The sequence below is a fragment of the Ceratotherium simum genome, chromosome 29 (genome assembly GCF_057802395.1).
Source record: "Ceratotherium simum simum isolate JZ-2026a chromosome 29, ASM5780239v1, whole genome shotgun sequence".
NCBI classification, from domain to species: domain Eukaryota; kingdom Metazoa; phylum Chordata; class Mammalia; order Perissodactyla; family Rhinocerotidae; genus Ceratotherium; species Ceratotherium simum.
In genome coordinates this window covers 34,301,180-34,323,275 of record NC_141928.1, presented here as the reverse complement: position 1 = coordinate 34,323,275, position 22,096 = coordinate 34,301,180, and the positions used below count along the sequence as shown (strand labels likewise).

At 37.7% G+C, this 22,096-nt stretch overlaps 1 protein-coding gene across 1 annotated transcript in view; it reads right to left on the bottom strand.

The window, feature by feature from the left end:
- Window positions 1–22,096, bottom strand: part of ERP44 (endoplasmic reticulum protein 44) — an 83,438-nt gene that overhangs the window by 14,054 nt on the left and 47,288 nt on the right. Inside the window, exons 5-10 of the mRNA XM_004423256.3 lie at window positions 12,225–12,409; window positions 10,838–10,953; window positions 8,108–8,165; window positions 6,463–6,579; window positions 2,617–2,728; window positions 1,507–1,648 (exon numbers count right to left, since the gene is read on the bottom strand). Coding sequence (XP_004423313.1) covers window positions 1,507–1,648; window positions 2,617–2,728; window positions 6,463–6,579; window positions 8,108–8,165; window positions 10,838–10,953; window positions 12,225–12,409 — 730 coding nt within the window. The remainder of the gene's footprint in view (window positions 1–1,506; window positions 1,649–2,616; window positions 2,729–6,462; window positions 6,580–8,107; window positions 8,166–10,837; window positions 10,954–12,224; window positions 12,410–22,096) is intronic.

Sequence of the window (22,096 nt, the reverse complement as noted above, 5' to 3'; positions counted from 1 at the left end):
CTTCCCTAACACAGCATATAAGGGCTTGCATGAGCTAGCCCTTGCTTACTTCTCTTGACCTCCTCCCTCAGGATTCCCCTCCCGTCCACTTGTATTCAGCCGACAGTCTTATACTTGTTTCTGCCAACGTCCCCTTTCTCCAAGCCCGGTCTCCTTCTCACCTCCACAAGAAACCTGTACACAACTTTAGGACCTGCCTTAAGCATCAACATCTCCAGAAACCTTGGATCAGGCACCTGTCTGTTGAACTCTGTCAGGGCACTTATCACATCAGGAAACACAATGCCTGCTACCTTCTTGTCTCCTGTCTCTACTCTGTTGTGAGTTCTTAATAAACTTTTTTTAAGTAAACTTACTAAACTTTTTTCCAAATAAACTTCTTGGTTGTGAGTTCTTAGTAAACTTTAAACCGTTGGTTTATATGACTTGGTTTATATTATACAATGACTGTCATATAGAAGATCTGGATAAATATTTAACGAGTTAATAGGCTAAATGGTATTCTTTTGAGTGTAGGTAAACTAAAAACAACTAATATTCATTAGTACTTTATGGTTTATAACACCACTACCATCTCTCATTAATTTTCTTACAATCTCATTAGGTAGGTTGTACCATCAACCATATTTTAAATGTAAAGAAACAAGAACAGAGAAGTTAAGTGACCTGCCCAAGGCAGGACTCAAATCTAGGCCTACATGTTAGGACTGAGAATCTGCTCTTAAACAACCACATCTCTACTGAAATATTTAAAAGTGAGTGAGGTAATTCATTCTGTAATAAGACTTCAAATCATCCTATAACTTGCAGTTTAATCTTTGGACATAAAAAAGGGTATTTAAACAAATTTTAAAAAGAAAAGGTCTAACATGAATTAATAGCTGTACTGCTTAAATTTTTCATATATGAAGAAACCTCTCCATTTTTAACCATTGTATTTAACATCTCAGCTGATAAAAATTTAATTATCTGTGGTACTTATAGAGTTTATATGTTTATTAATACTATGAATAGCTGAGAATAGAATCAGAAAGCTTATCTGTTCTTGGAAAGGTTCATAGCTGTAGGCCCTTAGAAATGCCTGGTCACAGCCATCTTCTGGATCTTAAATAATGTACCACTAATGCTCTTGCTAGACACAGTCACGAATGAGCAGCAATATTACCAATTTCCTTTAACCTGACCTAGCATTGTAATCTACTTTCCTTGATGTGCTGACAAAGACCAAACTCAATTAAGAACTAATTTCTCATAGGTCAAAAATTTTCTTTCAGAGATTAGTTCCCGAGGATTAGGGTCATCCAATGCTGGAATTTCTATAGGGATATATCATAATTCTCATAGTCAACTACACCATACTCTAGAGTGGGGGAAAAAAACCCTCTTCCATCCAAATAACAAAGTATTACTGTTCCAACACAGAATTATTTAAATATTCAAGTGATTGTTTTAAGTTCATTTTTGAGACACATGTCAATAATTAAATAAACCAAAATGAATACTTACAATACATCCCTGAAGTCTCCAAACACATACATATGTCTGAAGCTGTCAATAGCTATTACAGGGCAATCTGCTGGAGTTTTCTGTATGTGCAGAAGAGGATGTCTAAATTTGTCACAGTCAGCATGTAAGAAGTTTATTGTACCTTTAAAAGAAATAGAATTTGTAGAGGTAGATTAGAATTTTCTTGATTGCATTCTCATAAGATTGCAAGTTCATAAAAAGTGACATACTAAAACAACCAACATGTTTTAGAGTGATATAGGTCACAAAAACTGAAACCTAAATATTACAACACACAAAGAGGTAGGATTTTAGCTCTTAGGGCAGAGAGTATAATTTCTTAGAAATTATATGAACTCAACCTGAATTCAAATGCTGTAGTGAATTTTGTATTTACCTTAAATGGGCTATCATCTGCTCTGCAGTGGGAGGAGCAAGTTCCTGAAACTAACATATGAGCTGTTCTCACGGGACCATCTTCACTTCATCAAGGATTCCCTTCCAGTCCCTACTGGTTGATTTTTAATCTAATTCAACCCCAAAAATATTTACTAAGGGACTAACATGGGCATGGCACTATACAATGCCTTCAGTTTGTTTGATTTTCTTCTCTAATTACAGAAGGAAAGCTGGTGATACCTCAAATTCTTTTTTAATACTTTGGAGAAGTCCACAGAGAACTACTCAACTTTCATTCATTTAGAAATAAATGTTAATCAGACTGTGTAAATTCTCTCAACAATATCTCTGAGACTATCTATTACAAAGGGACAAGAAAAGTATCAAGGTGCTGGAACAAAGTGCCTAAAGTTAACATCGTCCATCCATGACCCCACTTTTCACGCTGCTTGATTTTAGGGACTGTTTGGTTTTAGGGAGCTAAAACAGTCATGGTTTAAAAAAAAGAAGCCACTGCTTCATATTCTCTCTCTACTAATGCCTCCCACCCCCATGTTTACTTGTAATTTCCAGGGCTGAGTAGAGTTAAAAGAACTCAATAAATTTTTAACCCAAATATGTTTATGTCAGTATGAATGTAATGGGGGCGGGGGGAGAAAGAAAGAAACAAAGAGAAAGAAAGGATGAAAATAAACACCTTAATCCATCTACCTTTTTCACTTATTAATTGTCGAGCTACTTCATTCTGGAATATCTCTAAACTTTCTGTATCTTCTTTCATGTGGAAGAGTATGAGAAAAGGCAGTCCTTCTTCTGTCAATTCCTGTATAGAGAAGTATTCAATGAGAATTATCAGGCCTTTCCATTCAGTTCTAGCTATTTTCTGGGTAGGAACAATTTTGAACCCCACCCACATAACATGCAACAGTTGGAACATTCCAGGAAAAAACGGTTCAGTGGGGTAAACAGACATTAGCTTGAGTGGAAGAGGGAACTCATTCCCTCCCCCAGCACTCGAGGACCCACATGTCCTCCCGCTCTACTGCACAAACTGATCTGCCTTAAAGTTACCACTGGGCTGGGCTGGTAGCTAGTACTGGATGAAGCTACGATATTTAAAAAATGAGTTAACCAAAGGAGGAACTATGCTGGTTCTTTATCAAGATGTTGATTTAGGGTGGGGTAAACATGATTAGTATTTTCAGTCTTCACAGATAACACTGAAAAACTGAGTGTACCAGTAGCAAATAAATCTGATTTGCAAACTTACGTTTTTCTAAGGTTTATTGCAAAAACCACTCCACTTACATGAGGCCTACCCAAAGCTGAAAAGTGTCTGATTCAGAGCAAAAGACAAAAACCCCGTAACATAGCCAGTTTTCAACCAATACACAATTTATCAACATTATTACAAATACCTGCCACTATATATGTGCATGTTTACATAGCTTGTAATAAATACATACACAAAAGTACCTCAAGAATTATAAAGTGCATTAAAAATTTGTATTATTGTTATTAGAGAATAATACAGGAGAAATGTGATAAGTAGACAGCAGATTTTAATCATTTATTCTCTCTGACAAATGCTAAGTTCTGACTTATAAAAAAAAGTCCAGAAAGGGCCTGATGATAAAATTATTTCCATCAACTATCCTTTTGCATGTATCTCTGTAATTTAGGAACTGCCTCAGCAGAAAGCACAAATGTCCTTTTTCCAAAAATAACTGAAACAAACCTATCTTATAGGATAGGAATTTTCTTCCAATTCCTATCTCCATGTTTAAGCCTGTTACACTCATATACAGGATAAATTATTAAGCTTTTCATCACATTTACCTTTTTTTTAATTAAGATATAATTCACATACCATAAAATTCACCATTTTTAAGTGTGCAATTTAGTGGGCTTTATTATATTCACAAGGTTTGCAAACATCAATATTATCTAATTCCAGAACATTTTCATTACTCCAGAAAGAAACCCCATACTCATTAGCAGTCACTCCCCATCTCTACTGCCCCAGCCCCTGGCATCACACTGACCTTTTAGCTACCTGATCTAAAGTTTCTTCTTCCTCACTTTTTACCCCTTGGGCTCACATTTTTTCTCTCCCACATACAATAACTGCTACTACTCCCCACGGCTCTGTCTGTGGACTTCTCTCCTCTAGCCTGGCAACTTCCACTAGCTCAACAACCTCACCACCACCTCTAACTGAGCTGTTATCTGCATCTCCAAGCCCAGCTCCAGTCCAGCATCCAGGTCTAGATTTCGACTTCCTGCTTAATATCTCCATTTCCAAGTCTAATGTTGAGTCTTCAACACTCCACATTAATGCATGGCCCCTCCTCTTAACTTCTCTATTTCCATTAGTAGTTCTTTCTCTTGTAGCCCTTCTGTTTCAGGACTGAAATGCCTCTCCTAGAAATCCATTCCTGATTCTACCCCATTTCTGCCAAAGGTGGAAATGAATTCTCTCCTGTGAGCTCCCAGAACACTCTCAGTGCCCTCACGTGGCACACCTGTATATTCGTTATCTGTACACGTGAACTGCTGAACTGCAAACCCCTTGAAGACAGAGGCTTATTTCACTTGTCCTTTGCTCGCAAATGTTTGTACACAATAATGTGTAATCAACCTATGACTGAAAAACTGAAGACACAAGTATTGCTGAATACTAATTGGGAAAGAAGATTCAGCAGTCACCTTTTAGAAAACTTAAGAGCCAGGAAGATAAAAGTAAAAACAATATAACATATTACTTTATTAGACTAAGCAAAAATATGGATGAACTGGGAGAGAAGTAATAAACAGATTATAGTAGTTTGAAAATATCTATGTCGATTAGCTTGCTAAGCTAATTTACATACATTAACGTAGCAGCTGGCAGTTTATGCTGGTTGGGCTTCCTAGCTTACCTGTGCCCATACCAACAGATTCTTTTTTTTTTTTTTTTTTTGTGAGGAAGATCAGCCCTGAGCTAACATCAGATGCAAACCCTCCTCTCTTTCTTGCTGAGGAAGATCAGCCCTGGGCTAACATCCGTGCCCACCTTCCTCTACTTTACATGGGACACCACCACAAGCATGGCTTGACAAGCAGTGCGTTGGTGCGCTCCCGGGATACGAACCTGCGAACCCTGGGCTGCCAAAGCGGAGCGCGCAAACTTAACTGCTACGCCACCTGGCCGGCCCCCCAACAGATTCTTTACTAAGCAGGTATTAAAAGATTCAGGGAGGGACAGCAAGACAATCAGATTTAGAGGTTAACAAATCTCTCTCCATAGTTTAAATGATTTATGGGTAGCTGGTTATAATATAATAAATCTAAAGAATAATTAAATGTGCCAACTACTATGGGGGGGACCCCTGTTTAATTGTTTAAGATTTTCCAGGTCTATAGCTTTAAACTCTGTCTTTGAAACTATTCCTGCAAGAACTGCCACAGCAGGTGATTAATCGCCACAAGTTACAAAATCTCTTTGAGCCTCTGAGGACTAAATGAGCTAATGCAATAAAAATGTAAGTAATTCAGCTGAACATCCCTGAAGCCTAGACAACTGAGGAAAGTAGCGGGAATGTTCATTTGAAAAACTAAGCAAGCAAGCCAGCTTTACCGGAACACAACCACACTCACTTATGTATTGTCTAAGGCTGCTTTTGTGCCACTGCTGCAAAGTTTCGTAGTTGCGACAGAGACAGTATGAACTGCAAACCCTAAAATATTTACTATCTGACCCTTTACAGAATTGCCAGCCTCTGACTAGGTAGTGATTATACGGGTGTGTTTACTCTGTGATAACTTCCTGAGTTGTATATTTAAAATCTGAGCTATGCACATATAATTCTTTGTAGTGTATATGCATATAAAAAGTTTAATTGTACTTAAAATGTTTTTTTTAAATTGCATTCTTAGACTGTGGGTTTTAAAAATGAAGGAGTGAAATGTAATGAAAGATACGTTTTGAATATAGTAAAGAACAGAAGAGGTACCTCACAGACATAGCCCTTTGTACTTTTCCAACCTCTTAAGTTTTTGTGGGAGTTGTAAGTCTGCACTGTATTTTAAGTGCATGGGATCACTGAAGTCAGTTACATGATAACTAGTAACTGTTTTCTTATTTACGATGGAAAAAGAGAACACAATTTCATTTTTTCAGGATAGAAAGGAATCAGAAAAACCTCTCTATGGCATAGCATTATCCACTGTATACAATTAATTGTAACTAAAATCTGCAGAGTGTTGCTTCTAAAGGACATCCACTTACACAGGAATCTTTGTGGGTATCAGAATCACCAGAGAGGTGTTTTCAAACTCATTTTCAAGGCTGTAGTGAACCACTGCAATTGCAGGAAATGCAACAGAGAGGTTCTGGGACAGCAAAGGTGGAGAAGCACTGGCCCGTATTACGGAAATAGCTATGATGTAGTTATGTTCACTGTGTGATTTTTACAACAAGTCTGTGATAAGTCTGTAGTAAGATGGGTGGAGGAAGCTTGCTCTCTCAGAAATCTGAGTTAAAAATAACACCACACATTAGAAATGTGCCCATACCTCTCCATTTTCAAATGTTATTTCCCGGACAAGAGGAACGCATTTATCTTGAATCCAATTGTAAGTCCCGTCAAAATTGGTCATGGATCCCAAATATACCATATCTGGAGCAGAATGCTGTTACAAAAACAGAAAAAAAAATAAAACAAATCCAACCTGTGCTAGCAAAAATGCATTCTTAAAGCCATCTATGAGCCCAGAAAATCTACAGAGGATACAAAAGAAGCAAAAAACATGGAACTGCTGAGAAAGAGGGTTGTAGATGGTAAAAAGCTAATAATTTCATGATTATCAGGGACCTTATTATCCAACCTGTGATGTCTAAGCCTTCTGCTTTTCCTTCGATTTGTGTCAACTAACTATCAGTATCTTAAATGGCAGGCAGGCATTGTGAAAAGAAGAATTATCCAAGTGAACTAATTTAGCTATCCCTTAAAGTTGAAAATGTTTGAAGAAAATTTAGGGACTTCCAGTGAAAAAGTCTTGAAAAATACAAGATACTATATAAATCTAAGGCATGGCTCTCTCTAATATTAATTACCTCCAGTATCTGTTTCCATATTCACTCAAAATCAATATTTATGAAGTGCCTAAAATGATGATAAAAATACTAGCTAACAGGAACTGAGTAAACTGTGTCCAAGCACTGCTGTAAGAACTTGGGTGTGCCGACTCACTTAACCCTCAGAACATCTCCATAAGGCAGGTGCTGTTATTATCATGGCTGTTTTTACTAATGAACAAACTGATGCACGGAGAAGCTAATACACTTTCCCAGAGTTAGACACCTAGGAAGGTGGCAGACTGGACATTAAAACTCAGTCTCATTCCAGAGCCTATGCTTTTAACAACCAAACTACGTCGCGAGACACTGTAGTGGATTCTGATAATCGAGAGACCGTCCCACTATGTTAGCTACTATTAAAGAAATGCCCTTGCAGAAAATACAGGCAAATACCTATCTGAATTCAGAATAGGAAATGAGCTTTCTAAGCAAAAACTTCGTTCACATAACTACATAAAAATTAAAAACTTCAGTGTGTCAAAATACTACAAACAACATTAAAATGAAAACTATGAATTGAAAAATTATCTATAGATTTCTATTTGTGTGTGTGTGAACAACTGCAATGACAGACCATTAGGTCAATTCAGGATAACAAATACTGTGTTTTTGTGCCTCTTAGCTGTGGCTACCATTGTCTGGGCCTAAGCACTACTAAGTTTAGACACACACAACTTCTCGGCCAAGGGTTAAAATCAACCTAGCACTCCTTACTATCTGACAAGTAGTAGGTTAATTTATACCCCAGAAGATTTGGGAGCTTGGCTAGTCTGATTCAGGTAGGAGTGATGATCACAGACCCCTGGAGCATTTTTCTGAATTTGGGTCCCAGGCTGAACACAAAACAGAGAGGTGGATAAGGCCTGGGGACCAGAGGATCCTGCCACTAAATGCTTCTGTGACTTCAGGGCTCTGTGTCCCCATCTTTGAAAGGTTTGCCATTAGCCCAAGACGATGCCTTGAGGTTCCTTTCTATATGAAAATTCTATGACTCTGTGAATACTAACATGTATAAAACTATAGATTATACTATACATGTATTTAAATTATATTTATACACACTAAGAAATAACAACTTACCCCTGGTGGTTTGTAGATTATGTTGTCTCCGCTATATCTTTCTGGTTTTGAAACAGCCCTAATAGGAAGAGAGAAGTATGAATAATACTTTTTAAGAAAAATAATAGCAGTAATATACCTGAATGAAGCAGAATCGGTTAGTTGTTTTGCAATGTATGAATTATAACAACTTGAAATATATACTTGTCCATCATCTTTCCTACTTATAAAATTATGCAATACCAACAAGAGGATATATTCAAAGGAAAAATTTAATCCGAGGCAGATTTTTTTAAAGGAAAATTTTAGTTAGCTGTTTTTGTGACTCGGTATTTTATAAGTTTGGATTGGCAGTTTTAGCACTAAAAAGCTGGTTTTGACCCCAAACTGTTTCCAGTAACTGGGGATCAAGGTCATTGATGTGGTCAATGACCAATCACAAAAACACATTATTTGCTTTTAAGTCAGACTCAACCGTAAATTCTCTACTTTTTACTTTTTAAAACTAAAACTTCTAAAAAACAGACAAATTGAAATGACCTACATCATCAGAATACAGTTCATAAATAAGCCATGGTTTTTTTTATTGTTCACTGTTGTTTTCTGTGCTAGTACAGTAGCTGTCACATAGCAGGTGTTCAGTAAATATCTGGTGAGTGAATTCTAGAACAAATTCTAAGTCAAATGGGTTACTTTTTCTCTTTCTAAATTATATTTGGATTAATTGAACACTGATTTATCTCCAGTTTCTGACTAGAGTAGTACAGGAGATGGAGCAAGGGATGCTAACCTAGACTGACGACAGTGGAACAGAAAGGAAGAACGTGCTTCATTCATTCATTCATCCATTCATTCACTATTTACCATGTGCTTCCTTTATACCAGGTATGGTCCTGGCACTGGGTATACAGCAGTGAACAAAACTGACAATGCCTGTGCTCTCATGGAGCTTCCATTTTGGTGGGGAAAGACAGACAAACAATTAGATACATTTATCTTGAGAGGTGCTATAAAGAAAAATAACTGGATAAAGAATGACAAGTTGAATGATAATATTGCTATTTATACAAAGTTATCAAGAAAGATCTTTCTGATGAGACGATATCTGGGAGAAGCACTTCAGATACAGAGAACAGTGAGGGCAAGGACCGTCCTGCAGAAGTGGCCTGCAGTGTGAGGACCAGCAAAGTAGCCTGTGTGGTAAGAAGGCAGTAATACGAAAAGCCTGGGAGAGAAGTCCCTTCATTATTGACTCTGTATGTTGATCTTCAAAAAACACTGATAATGTTTACAATAAAACACACACACAACATCTACGGAAGCATTAAAACAAGGACAAAGGTCACAAAATGGAGAGGACGTACTGCACCAGAGATCGGGGCTCTATTCCAGATAGGTACTACAGCTGAGTCCAACAGTTATGGGCCAAGGAGAAGAGAGAAATGATATTGCATAAAGTCAAAGGATGGTGGAGACAACCTCCCATGAGAAGCAAGGGTCAAGAACAGAACCATAAGAATGATTCCATTTTGAGAGAGAAAGAAAAAAGTAGGAGATAACGTCAGAGAAGTCAGAAAGGTAAGGAGCAAACCAAGGGGATCCGACATGCAGCAAGCATAGACACTGCAGAAAAACGACAGGGTAGCTGAGGGTCACATCCTTCAGGGAAACTAAAGAGGATTAAGACTGCAAAAAGCCCAGTGGATTTGGTGATTAAGAAGTCATTCTGTGACTGTGCAGAGAGCAGTTTCATTAGACTAACAGAGGTGAAAGCCAGCTTCAGAGAGGTTAAGGTTTTTTTTTTTTACTGGTTAAAGTTGAGAAATTCAACATAGCCAAGCATAAACTAGTCTTTGAAAAACATTTTGGAATGAAAAGAAAGAGATGAGATTTAGCTCAAGAGATAGAAGAGAAAGGTCAGGAAAGAGAATCATGTGTTTGTAAAAGGAAAATAGTTCATGAAAAGGATCAGGCTGAAAGCAGGAGAAAGAAAACAAGGACAACTGATGCTCGAAGCCCCGGAGGATTCTGAAGGGACAGTCACAAGGACACAAGTCAAGAGCTTAGCCTTGGAAAGGAGCGTTGCTCCTCTGAGACAGGAGAGAGAGAAGAAAAGGGGGTGGAGAGCCTGAGAGGAACAAAGATGAGGAAGCTCACACTTCTTAACGAGCAAGACGATGTGTTGTTTCAGTGTGGAAACCCCACAGGTTAGCATTCTGCACGACACAGGATAGTGTCAGTAAATGAGCTGAAGAAAAGCATGCGAGTTAGTTGTTAGCTTATTCATTCTTTTCCTCTTAACCATATTCTGAAATAGAATATAGAAAGAAAAATAAGCAGACTTTTTATCTCTTGCAAGTTCAGAGATATCTGGTTGGTGACTCTAAGAAGACTGAGACAAGGGCCAGCCTAGTAGGTAGGGGCCTAGTAGTTAAGTTCAGCACCCTCTGCTTCAGTGGCCCGGGTGCAGATGCCGCGAGTGGACCTACACCACTCGTCAGTGGCCACGCTGTGGCAGCCGCCTACATACAAAATTGAGGAAGACTGGCCACAGATGTTAGCTCAGGGTGAATCTTCCTCAGCAAAGAAGAGGAAGATTGGCAACAGATGTTAGCTTGGGGTGAATCTTCCTCAGCACATAAAAAGGACTGAGACAATTTCTGGAAAGGCCATCCTCAGAAAATGACACAACAAGAATTGAACATGGCAGCCAAGCTGTCCCACTTACACACTCGCAATTAAGATACTTACCCAAATGCAGAAAGGAAGGCACAATCATCGTGCAAAATATTTGCTACTCTTTCAAAAACTCTATAGTTTTCTGAATCCTTTTGCTCAAAATATCCAATGATATTTCTTTTGCTGCGCTGCAAGATAAGGTATGTAATTGTTTTACAAACACACCGAGTTCTATAAACATGTTATTTCATTTACCCAGCTGTTGTTCAGTTATCTCCAAATGAAGTATGACTATCTATAAATGCATATTTGGCTTTTAACATCTAGTCCAAAACTATTAAAGATTACATTGGGTTGAAAACAATCTCAACTACAATCTAATGTAATTCTGAACATTTCCTTCTAGCATTTTATTTTAAAATTTCCAGAAATAGATAACTATTTAATCAGTGACAGTCTTTTCCTAACTAAGGTGACTAAATCTAAAAGGTGTTAAAATAGTACATCAATTCATCACGTGTGACTGTAGGTAGCGACTCCTCCATGGCTCCCTCACACTCCTACACACCTAGGTATACTCGAATGCAAGACCCTGCCGGCTCCTTACCCAGGCCATTTCTCAGGGTTGTGCTTACAGCAAGCAATACGGAGGACTGGGGTAATGCCTCCCTCCAGGACAAACAGCAGGCTTACTGCCGGCTCTGGAACCAGAGTTCCCCAAGCCTGGAGTTCTTCTCCTGTAACTCAACTCACTGTATGTGCAGGCATCCATCTGGGCCCTCTGTGTCACCTCTATAGGACTTGGAGGGCAAGGAAACAAATGCAAACATGCTCATGCTGTTTGCTGTGACGTGAGCAATAAAAGTCCTTTGTCTCTGACCCAGGAGCTTTGTGCCTTCTGACAGCATCCATGAAACAGTAACTGGCTAACTTACTAGCTTGTAAGTAAATATCAAATCTCAAACCTGACAATGACAATCTAAAGCCCAAACTCAACTGTTTTGTTTTTTTAAACACTACTTCGCGTACAAAGAAAAGCGTTTGCTAAGCTTATTATTAAGGGGGACTATTTTAGAGGACACTAAAACCTATACAAAGAGCTCACATAGGAGTAATTAGAGCAGATACCTGAGGGTCTCCACCAAGGAAAATATGGAAACTTTAGTTGTGAATGCCTGATGTTAACTTCTATTTCTTCATAATTTAGGCTACCCTTTGCCCTCAATTAAGCCAAATTAGTACAACTTTACTGTATGCTATGTATTTTATCCAAAGGTTCAGTAAAACATTAGCATTTCCCTTGAGAATTCAAGAAAAATTCAACTGGCTAAGCATGCATATGTCAAATCCATTGCAATGAACTATAAGAAAATGTCCAGATTCTTTGATTGCATAAGAATTTATTTACATTAATTAAACAGGCAATGTTCATTTGATCTAGCAAAAGTTAACAACTTACATCAAGAGTGGTGACTTCTGCTAAGTCATGAAGCTCCTGAACGGGGTCACTTTTCTGTTGCCTGATGTAATCTGCGAGGGCCTTCACTGATCGCTGACCCCTGTACTCTCTCTTCATCATCATCCCATTACGGAACAGTTTGAGGGTCGGGTATTTGCTTATCCTATATCTCTGGGCTATATCAGCTAAAAGAATGAAAAAGAAATTAACTTCACCCTCGCACTTGGTCTGGGTGAGCCCATTAGCCCAATAGTCAAAAATCTTACAATTATTTAGTGTGAACATCTGGTTCATATAATTCTTTTTCAGTGTTAGAGAAAAAAAATTAATCGTGACAAGTTTATATTGGTTAAGAGGCCAGACTCTGCCTCTTAAATATATTGCCTGATTTAAATCCCAAATTTGTTATTTACCGGTGGTGTGAATTTGTAAGTTCCATCAACTCTCTATGCCTTAGTTTCTCATCTGTTATGCAAGGATAATAATTTCTACTACATAGGGTTGTTTTAAGGACTAAATGAGATAATACAAATGGCAGGACACAGTAAACTCTCAATAAGTGTTAGTAAATATTATTATAGATATATTCCAGAATAGAATTAGAATGCACAAAATTCCAATTTTGAAAACAGTCATTCAAGTCACTTTATACTGTAAGGTTGTCTTACAGCATTTAATAAAAGAAAATTAAATTTAAATTAAAACTACTCTCAAAGGCTAAAAACTAATATTAGGTTCTTTGCTAGAAGAATAATATATAATCCCAAATATGCAAATTTTGTGTAAGCTAATACAATAAAACCCAAAACTCAGCAGTATACACTAAAAAAACCCCTTTATTATGACCTATGGGTATATTCTCAGGTAGTGGAGACACACACACACACACACACACACACAAATCATTAAAATTAGTGTTTATAGTCTCAAAATAAGAACCTAAATCAAAATGTATGCTGATCTCATTTTTAGGAATCACCATTACTAAGACATAGACTCAATTAGAACGGAAGAGCCTTTAAATTTTTCTGCTGTTATTTCTAAGAGGTGGCACATAGGAGAAATCAATGTTTTCTAGACACTGGAAAAGCTCAAATGTCATGCTAGTCAGGTGTATGAGATTGATAAAAGATGCACTGAAATTTCAGAATGAAAGGGACCTGAGAGAGCACTGAAGTGGCCTAAAACAGGTGAAAATTTTTTTTCTTAACTGAGTTCTAAAATGAGAGCAGTGGGCCGACCCCGTGGCTTAGCGGTTAAGTGCGCGCGCTCCGCTATTGGCGGCCCGGGTTCGGATCCTGGGCGCGCACCGACGCACTGCTTCTCCGGCCATGCTGAGGCAGTGTCCCACATACAGCAACTAGAAGGATGTGCAGCTATGACATACGACTATCTACTAGGGCTTTAGGGGGAAAAAAAATAAATAAATAAAATGAGGGCAGAATTCTAAAAGGATGGCACAAAAAACTCTGAAAATTCTCCTACCCTGCGTCCATTTCTAGCAGTTACAAAACAAAACAGAACTACAATAGGCTCTGTTGACCACCTAAATTTTCTAGGAAATTCGATGGTAGAAACAACTGTACTGGAGGGTATTTACATCTATGTGTGCTGACAGTTGCATGGGTGTATTCATAGGTCAAAACTTATCAATTTGTACATTTTAAACATGTACAGTTTGTTTTATGTCAGTTATACCTCAGTAAAGCTGTTTAAAAAATCTAAATGAGGGCCGGCCCTGTGGCGTAGCGGTTAAGTGGTCATGCTCCACTGCTGGTGGCCTGGGTTCGGATCCCGGGCGCGCACCGAGGCACCGCTTGTCAGGCCATGTTATGGCAACGTCCCACATAAAGTGGAGGAAGATCGGCATGGATGTTAGCTCAGGGCTGATCTTCCTCACACACACAAAAAAATCTAAATGAACGTTGACTATACAAAGCAACAACAATAGTTATGCCTTGCGGGGTCTAACACAAATTAAAATACATGATGACAACAACAGCAGGGGAGAAGAAGTAAGCAGGAGGCTAATGATTCCAAGTGTTCTAAGGTCTTAACACTGCCCAGAAAGAGGTAAAAGTACTTATAATATTTTGATAAGTCAAGGGTGCATCCTGTTCTCTCTTGGATAAGCAATCAAAGAATACTAAAATGGTGTAGTAGAAGTTAAGGATGGAATAGGGGTTCTCAGAGCGGGGTTTGGAGAAAAGGCTATGTAATTAAGATCACATAACACTTTGGTAAACTCCAAGGAGGATTTATAAAGGGGGATATCACTCTTAAGTACTAAAATTCTTTAAACAGAAGACCAATATGAGTAAACAAAAGGAACTACTGGTCATATATGAGATCAAGGAGAATATTTTATTTACCAAATCACAAAAATCTGAAATAATATTAAGATATCTTAATATACACATATTTAATATAGACACTAATCTGTTTGGTTTAGGAGTTAGTACTTCTTGAAGCAGAAGACTAGGAGACACATTAGCCATAAGCCCTTTTGCAGCCTGATAGATTATAACGAGAGAACAAGTTTTTGAGGTGTTATAAAAATGGTGGGTTCTATTACATGAGCAAGGAATTAATGAGATTAAATTGGTACTACAAATTGAGGGGTCTGAGAGGTTTCACAAGCAAGTAGAAGTCTTTTAAGATAAACAGAGGGGCCGGCCCCATGGCGTAGCGGTTACGTGCGCGGGTTCCGCTGTTGGTGGCCCGGGTTCGGATCCCGGGCGCGCACCCACGCACCGCTTGTCAGGCCATGCTGAGGGGGTGTCCCACATAAAGTGGAGGAAGATGGGTACGGATGTTAGCCCAGGGCCAGTCTTCCTCAGCAAAAAGAGGAGGATTGGCATGGATGTTAGCTCAGGGCTGATCTTTCTCACTCACACAAAAAAGATAAACAGAGGCACTTGTTACAAGGCAAAAGCCACAAAGGCTTAGAAGACGATCAGCTCAGAGAAATAATAAAAAGTAAGGAACTTTACCTTCCTAGTTCAAAAATACATTCAGTCTCTAGCACACTACACACTGAAACCTAGCATATTATAAAATGAATTTTTGCAGTAATGTATAAATGAAAAAGTTTTCAATAAAAATGATTAAAATTAGGTTAAATAGTTCTACTGGCCAATGCTACAATGTTGTGGTCTGGAATATGGAAAATATCTTTTGAAAAAGTTACTATTTCTCCCAAATATCCATCATTAGACTGGTTAAATAATATGGTACACCCATACATGGTTAAATAATATGGTACACCCATACAATGAAGTACTACGCTGTTATATAAAGGAATTAAAAAGATCTTTCTGGGCCGGCCAGGTGGCTTAGCGGTTGACTGCGTGCGCTCTGCTGCTGGGGGCCCGGGTTCAGATCCCGGGTGCGCACCGACCACTGCTTCTCCAGCCATGCTGAGGCCGCATCCCACATACAGCAACTAGAAGGATGTGCAACTATGACCTATAACTATCTACTGGGGCTTTGGGGAAAAAAAAAAAGGAGGAGGATTGGCAGTAGATGTTAGCTCAGAGCCAGTCTTCCTCAGCAAAAAGAGGAGGATTAGCATGGATGTTAGCTCAGGGCTGATCTTCCTCAGAGAAAAAAAAAAAAAAGATCTTTCTATGCTGCTAAGGAGCAATCTCCAAGATACATTGTAAGTGAAAAAGTCAGGTGCAGAAGAGGGCGTATAGGTATGATATTTTGTGTAAAAAATATGGAGAAGAAACTTGGGAAAGAAGTATGAATATATATGTATATATACCTACATACATATATTCTGTGTGTGTGTGTGTGTGTGTGTGTGTGTGTGTGTGTAAGCAAGCATATATATCTTTGCCCCCTCCTCCCTCTAAAAAACACCACCAATGGGAGAAAATGCAAGGAGAGGTCACAGATGAAATTTAAACTTGGTTTTATAGTTTTGACTTTAGAACCATGGAAATGTTTAACAGTAAAACAAAATTAGATTTAAAAAAATTTTAACAATGGCGTTGCTACTTTGAAATAAATACACACCCATCTTACAGATAAAGCACCTGAGTAGTTATGCTAATACCATTAAGAGTCAAGATTTCCAGCATAAGAGAAAAAAAGATACAAATATAAAATTGAGAAAATTAAGTAAAAACCCTGTAATATTTAATTTGAATTGGAACTACCAGCAAAAACTCATGATGTATTTTTCTTTTTCAAAAATATATCTTTCTAAATGCTTTCCATGGAAAGTTTTATTGGCCAGTTCTACCAAATAAATATTTAAGGAAGAAATAATACCATTTGCACACAAACTTTTCCCGAAAATTGAAGAGAAGGGATTACTTCCCAGCTCATTTTCTGAGGCCAGCATTACCCTCACACCAAAACCAGACAAAGACATTATAAGAAAAGAAAATTACAGACGAATACACCCAATAAACAAAATTAGAGAACTTACACTAGTGGACTTCAACACTTACTGTAAACCTACAGGAATCTGGACAGTGTGACACTGGCATATAGATAGACAAACAGATCAATGGAAGAGAACAGAGTCTAGAAATAGACCCACATATACACGGAGGAGTGATCTTTGACAAAGGTACAAAAGTAAAATCTTACTATATACCACTTATAAAGCACACAGCTACACACAAGGATGCAGAAAGCTTGAAAGTAAAAAGATGGGGAAAAATACGCCATGCAAAAACTAATAAAAAGAAATCTTATATAGCTATATTAATAGAAATAAGTAGACATTAAGGCAAAAAGCATTACTAGAGATCATAATAATAAAAAGTTCAATTCCCCAGGCAGATATAACAATTCTAAATTTGTATGCATGAAATAAGAGCCTAAAAATATATAAAGTAAAAAACGACAGAACTACAAAGACAAATCTACAATTATGGTGGGAGATTATTAACACACTTCTGGTAACTGATAACACAAAATCAATAAAATATAGAAAACTTGAACAACAACTAAGAAACTTGACTGAATTGACACATAAAGGATATACTACCCCAAAGCTGCAGTATACACATTCTTTGCAGGTATATATACCATATAAAAAACAAACTTATGATGAATCACAAAAAAAGTCTCAACAACTTGCAAATGACTCAACTCAGAGAAAATAAAGAAACTTCTCTATACCCATAGATCAAAGATGAAATCACAAGGGAAACTGGAAAATATTTTGAACTGAATGATAATGAAAATACATATCAAAACTTATAGCTTGCAGGCAAAGTGATACTTAGAATGAAATTTACATTAAAATGGATATGTTGGGGGGCAGGGGAAGCTGAAAAACAAAGAGCTCAGCACTAATCCTATAAAATTACAAAAAGAACAAATTAAAAACAAAGAAGAAAGAAGTGAACGAGAAAGATAAAAGCAGAAATCAATGAAGTGGAAAACAAATATATAATAGAGAAGATCAAAAAAGCCAAAATCTGGCTCTTTGCAAACGCTAATACCCTTGGAGAAACTAATTCAAGAAAAAAACAGAGAGAGAAAACACAATTAATTTCAGAAACCTAGCATGAGTCTTTAACTCAGATAAAAAGAGAATATCATCAAGAGCTTAATGATAATAAATTTGGAGAGTTAGATAAAATGGAAAAATTCCCATGAAAAGCACAACTTACCAAACTGACGCTGGAATAGAAAATATAAGCGGTCCTAAAATTATTAAGGAAATTGAATCTGTAATCCAAAGCCCTCCCACAAAGAAAACTCCATTCCTAGAAAGCTTCCCCAGCAAGTTCTACAAAACATTTAAAGAGTGAGTAATGCTGCTTACACAACCATTCCAGAGAATACAAAAAGAGGTAACATTTCCCAACTAATTTTATGAGGTCAACATAATCTTTCTGCCAAATCTGACAAGGAAATGATGAGAAAAGAAAAGTATATGTTAGCCTCACTCAAGAACATAGATGCAAAACTTGAAAAGAAAATGTTAACCAGAATTTAGCACTACGTAGAAAGGACGATACATCACAATGAAGCTGGATTCAGTCTAGCACTTCAGTTTAATGTCTGAAAATCAATGTAATTCATGATATTAACAGAATAAGAGAAACAAATTCTACTACCTCTCAAAAGAAGCAGAAAAACATATGATAAAATTCAACACTCACTCACACTTAAAAATTTTTGGCAAACTAGGAAAGAAGAGAACTTCCTTAATCTGATAAAGGATATCTAAATAAACAAATACCAAACAACTTGATAGTAAAATAGGAAAAGCTGTCCTGCTGAGATCAAGAAAGAAAGAAGGAAAGATGCCTATGATTACTTCTGTTAACACTGTACTGGATGGAGTTCTTAGTGTAATAAGATAAGAAAAAGAGGGCTGGCCCCGTGGCTTAGCGGTTAAGTGCACGCGCTCCGCTACTGGCGGCCCGGGTTCAGATCCCGGGCTCGCACCGACGCACCGCTTCTCCGGCCATGCTGAGGCCGTGTCCCACATGCAGCAACTAGAAGGATGTGCAACTATGACATACAACTATCTACTGGGGCTTTGGGGAAAAAAAAGGAGGAGGATTGGCAATAGATGTTAGCTCAGAGCTGGTCTTCCTCAGCAAAAAAAAGAGGAGGATTAGCATGGACGTTAGCTCAGAGCTGATCTTCCTCAAAAAAAAAAAGATAAGAAAAAGAAATGGAGTATATAAACACTGGAAAAGAAGAAATAAAAATGTCATTATTTGCAGATGATCTTATTGAGTTCACAGAAAACCCAAAGGGAATCTACAAAAGGATTCCCACTTCCAAGTACGATGTAGTAGGTAGCAGAAATCTATTGCTCCTGCTGTGACAACTAGGAAAAACTGGATTTTTTAAAAAAATCACATTTTTAAAGATACCAGAGACCATGAAACCAATGAAGACTAAATGAATTGAAATTCCAGAAAGGAAAGGATCATTCTTAAGTCAGCAAAGATCACTCACTGGCCATTTTCTTTCCTACAAGTTTCCTATGTAATTCCTCTTAGAAATTAAATCTGCAATTCGTGCAGATTTAGGGCTAAGGATTACACCTGCACAGGCAGAAAGAAAGAGAACTCAGTGAAGCTTTTCATAGTCACCTGGGCTGGAACAGTGGACTGAAAGGGCCCTGAAACACACAGCAAGTTTTCCCCAGAGGACACCTACTGAGTACAGGGGTGGCAAAGGAAGCTGTGGGCTGGGCCAGAAAGACAGAGTGAAATCTCCTCTGCCCTTGTGGTGCTTAGGTGACAACGCCTATTTGTGGAAAGGGCCTGCACCAGCATGAAACACACAACCAAAAAGACCTTTGCCAGATTTTGAAGCTGCATAGGCAAGGAAGCATCTAGATGTTGAAAACACCAAGAATTTTTAAGACAAACTGAAAGAAAGATATTTGTGACATATATTAGAGACAAATTATTAATATTCAGAATATATAAAGAACAATAACCAAACGACCACCAAAAAGATAAATGGGCTAAAGATATCAGTCAATTTATGAAAGAAACACAGATGGCCAATAAACATGTGAAAACATGCTGTGTTGTAATCAAGAAGTTACAAATTAAAACTACCAGAAAACATTTTGCCCATCCTATTCAGCAAAATAATAATTAAAATAATTTTTTAATTCAATAATATCAAGCCCTGTGAAGGGAAAATATTCCTACTAGGTCCAATGGAGGCACACATTCAATGTTAATAAGGCTACACTAGCCTAGCTGGTGCCTAATTTGCCAGCTGGAAGCCAAGGAACTTTTTTCAATCCTCAAAGGATTGGCAGAAAGGATATGAGATGGACCCAAAAAGAAAGGAACTAGTCTAATAGGAAAAATCTATTTTCAATTTGTGGCCTAAGGATCGGCATGAAAACAGACAGCAAGAGGCACTGCTAGAGACAATATAATTTAGCTTTTAACTTTCTTAACTTGGTGAATTAGTGGGCATAATGGGAAAACAGTGTCCTGACAGCAAATATGCATAAACTAGAAGTAAAATAAATCAGGCTAGAGATAGACGCCACAGAGTCTTAAATGCTAAGTTAAAAGAGTTTGAATTTTATCCTATACTATGTGATAAGCAACCACTGAGCAGTAGAGCTGGGCTTTAGAAATATTCACCCGGCCGTGGTGGAGAACCAGGGAGACTAGCGAGGAAGCTACCGCAATAGGCCTGGCAGAAATAACAAGAGTCTGTTTACAAACTTAAACATCACAGCCTTTAGGTTGCCTTAAAATTCTAGCTATGGATAGACAAAGATTAAATAATACTTGAAGACTTTTAGGGTAATAGAGACTTGCTTAATTCTCAAACAACATCATGGCAGCAGGTATGCTGCATAATGAGGTGGCTTTTAATTACTAAGAGACAAAAACCTTAAAATTACATCAATCAATAATATCAGACATAAAGGTGACTTTTTACAAGCTTTGGTCAAAAGTGATTTTAAGATAATTACAATGTGACATTTTGACAATATAACAAAGAATTAATTTAGGGGTATAATAAATGGGTTTTTTTTTATTATTAACTGGATGGATCAAATGTTAAAATGGATGTCACAGGAATTATAAATTTCAGAAGGTTAACAGCTTCCTGATTGGAAAATTAGCATGTACTTTTGCTTCAATGGTCACTTACTTTTCCTTGATGAGTTCTGCCTACCTGCCTCACTAATGCCCAGCAGGGCTCCAAATGGGGTAAGTGCCTCATGCTCCTGTCTCACAGTGTCCCTCCCGGCTATGATTATCCATGGCAGTCAGTACAAAGGGGCAAATGATTTCAACAGGATGGTCTTACTCTTTTTCTGGTTCCGGAATAAGGACCACTACTGCCTATGTACCTTTTTCCATTCCCGAACCATGCCCTCTCCCCAATAAGGCAAAAGAACCCAAAATAAAACAAAAACACAGCAAAATAAAACCCTAAAGAGGACTCAGGCTAAAACTGCTCATCCAAGTTCTGTTTCATGCATATGAATTCTCCACTGTATATTTTCTTTTCTTTTTAAACTTTTTTTATTGAAATATATTTGACATAACATTGTGTAAGTTTAAGACGTATAACATGGTGATATGATACATTTATATATTGCAATATGACTCTCATTGTAGCGTTAGCTAGCACCTCTATCACTTCAAATAATTATCATTCCTTTTTGTGATGAGAATAATTAAAAGCTAGTCTCTTAGCAAGTTTGATGTTTCTAATAAAATATTGTTGTCTATAATTATTTTCTTAATGCCTCATTTATGTATAGCTCTTATAAAAGCTTCTCAATTTCCAATGTGGAAGGTTCAAGTTGCACTGAAAGGCAGACAGGTAAGGGTAACTCTGGTATTTGGGACAATGTGCTACCTAATTCCAGGACAATTATAAATTACTTTCCTAAAAATACTAGCGGGAGTCTGAATGTGTGCACTGACCAGCAAATAATGTATGAATGTCTCCTGCTGAGTGCCATACAGCCTACAGCCACTGGAGGTCAGCAGAGAACCTGGTCCCACCAGGGGCAGATTGGTGGGATTTTCTACATCCAAGGCAGCATGACCCCCAGGGAGAGTGATAAATTCTACTCCCAACCTCCCCAAAGGAGGAGGCTGCAGTAGACAAGATAAAGGGAGATCATGATCCACGGTTGAAGCAAGGGCAAGTTTTAATTGTGTGTGTGTGCAAAAATTTTGGAAAACAAAGACAATTACAAAGAACCACCTGTAATCCAACCACCACTGGAGAAAACCATTATTAACATTTGCTTATATTTGGCTGACTTTGAGTAAAAGTTGCCTAACTAGCAGTGACATGTTTCAATCAAGAAAAAATAAAACTCTGAGGTTAGTCATATAGCAAAGCACCAGCATCAAGACCTGAAGAATGGGTATCAGCAG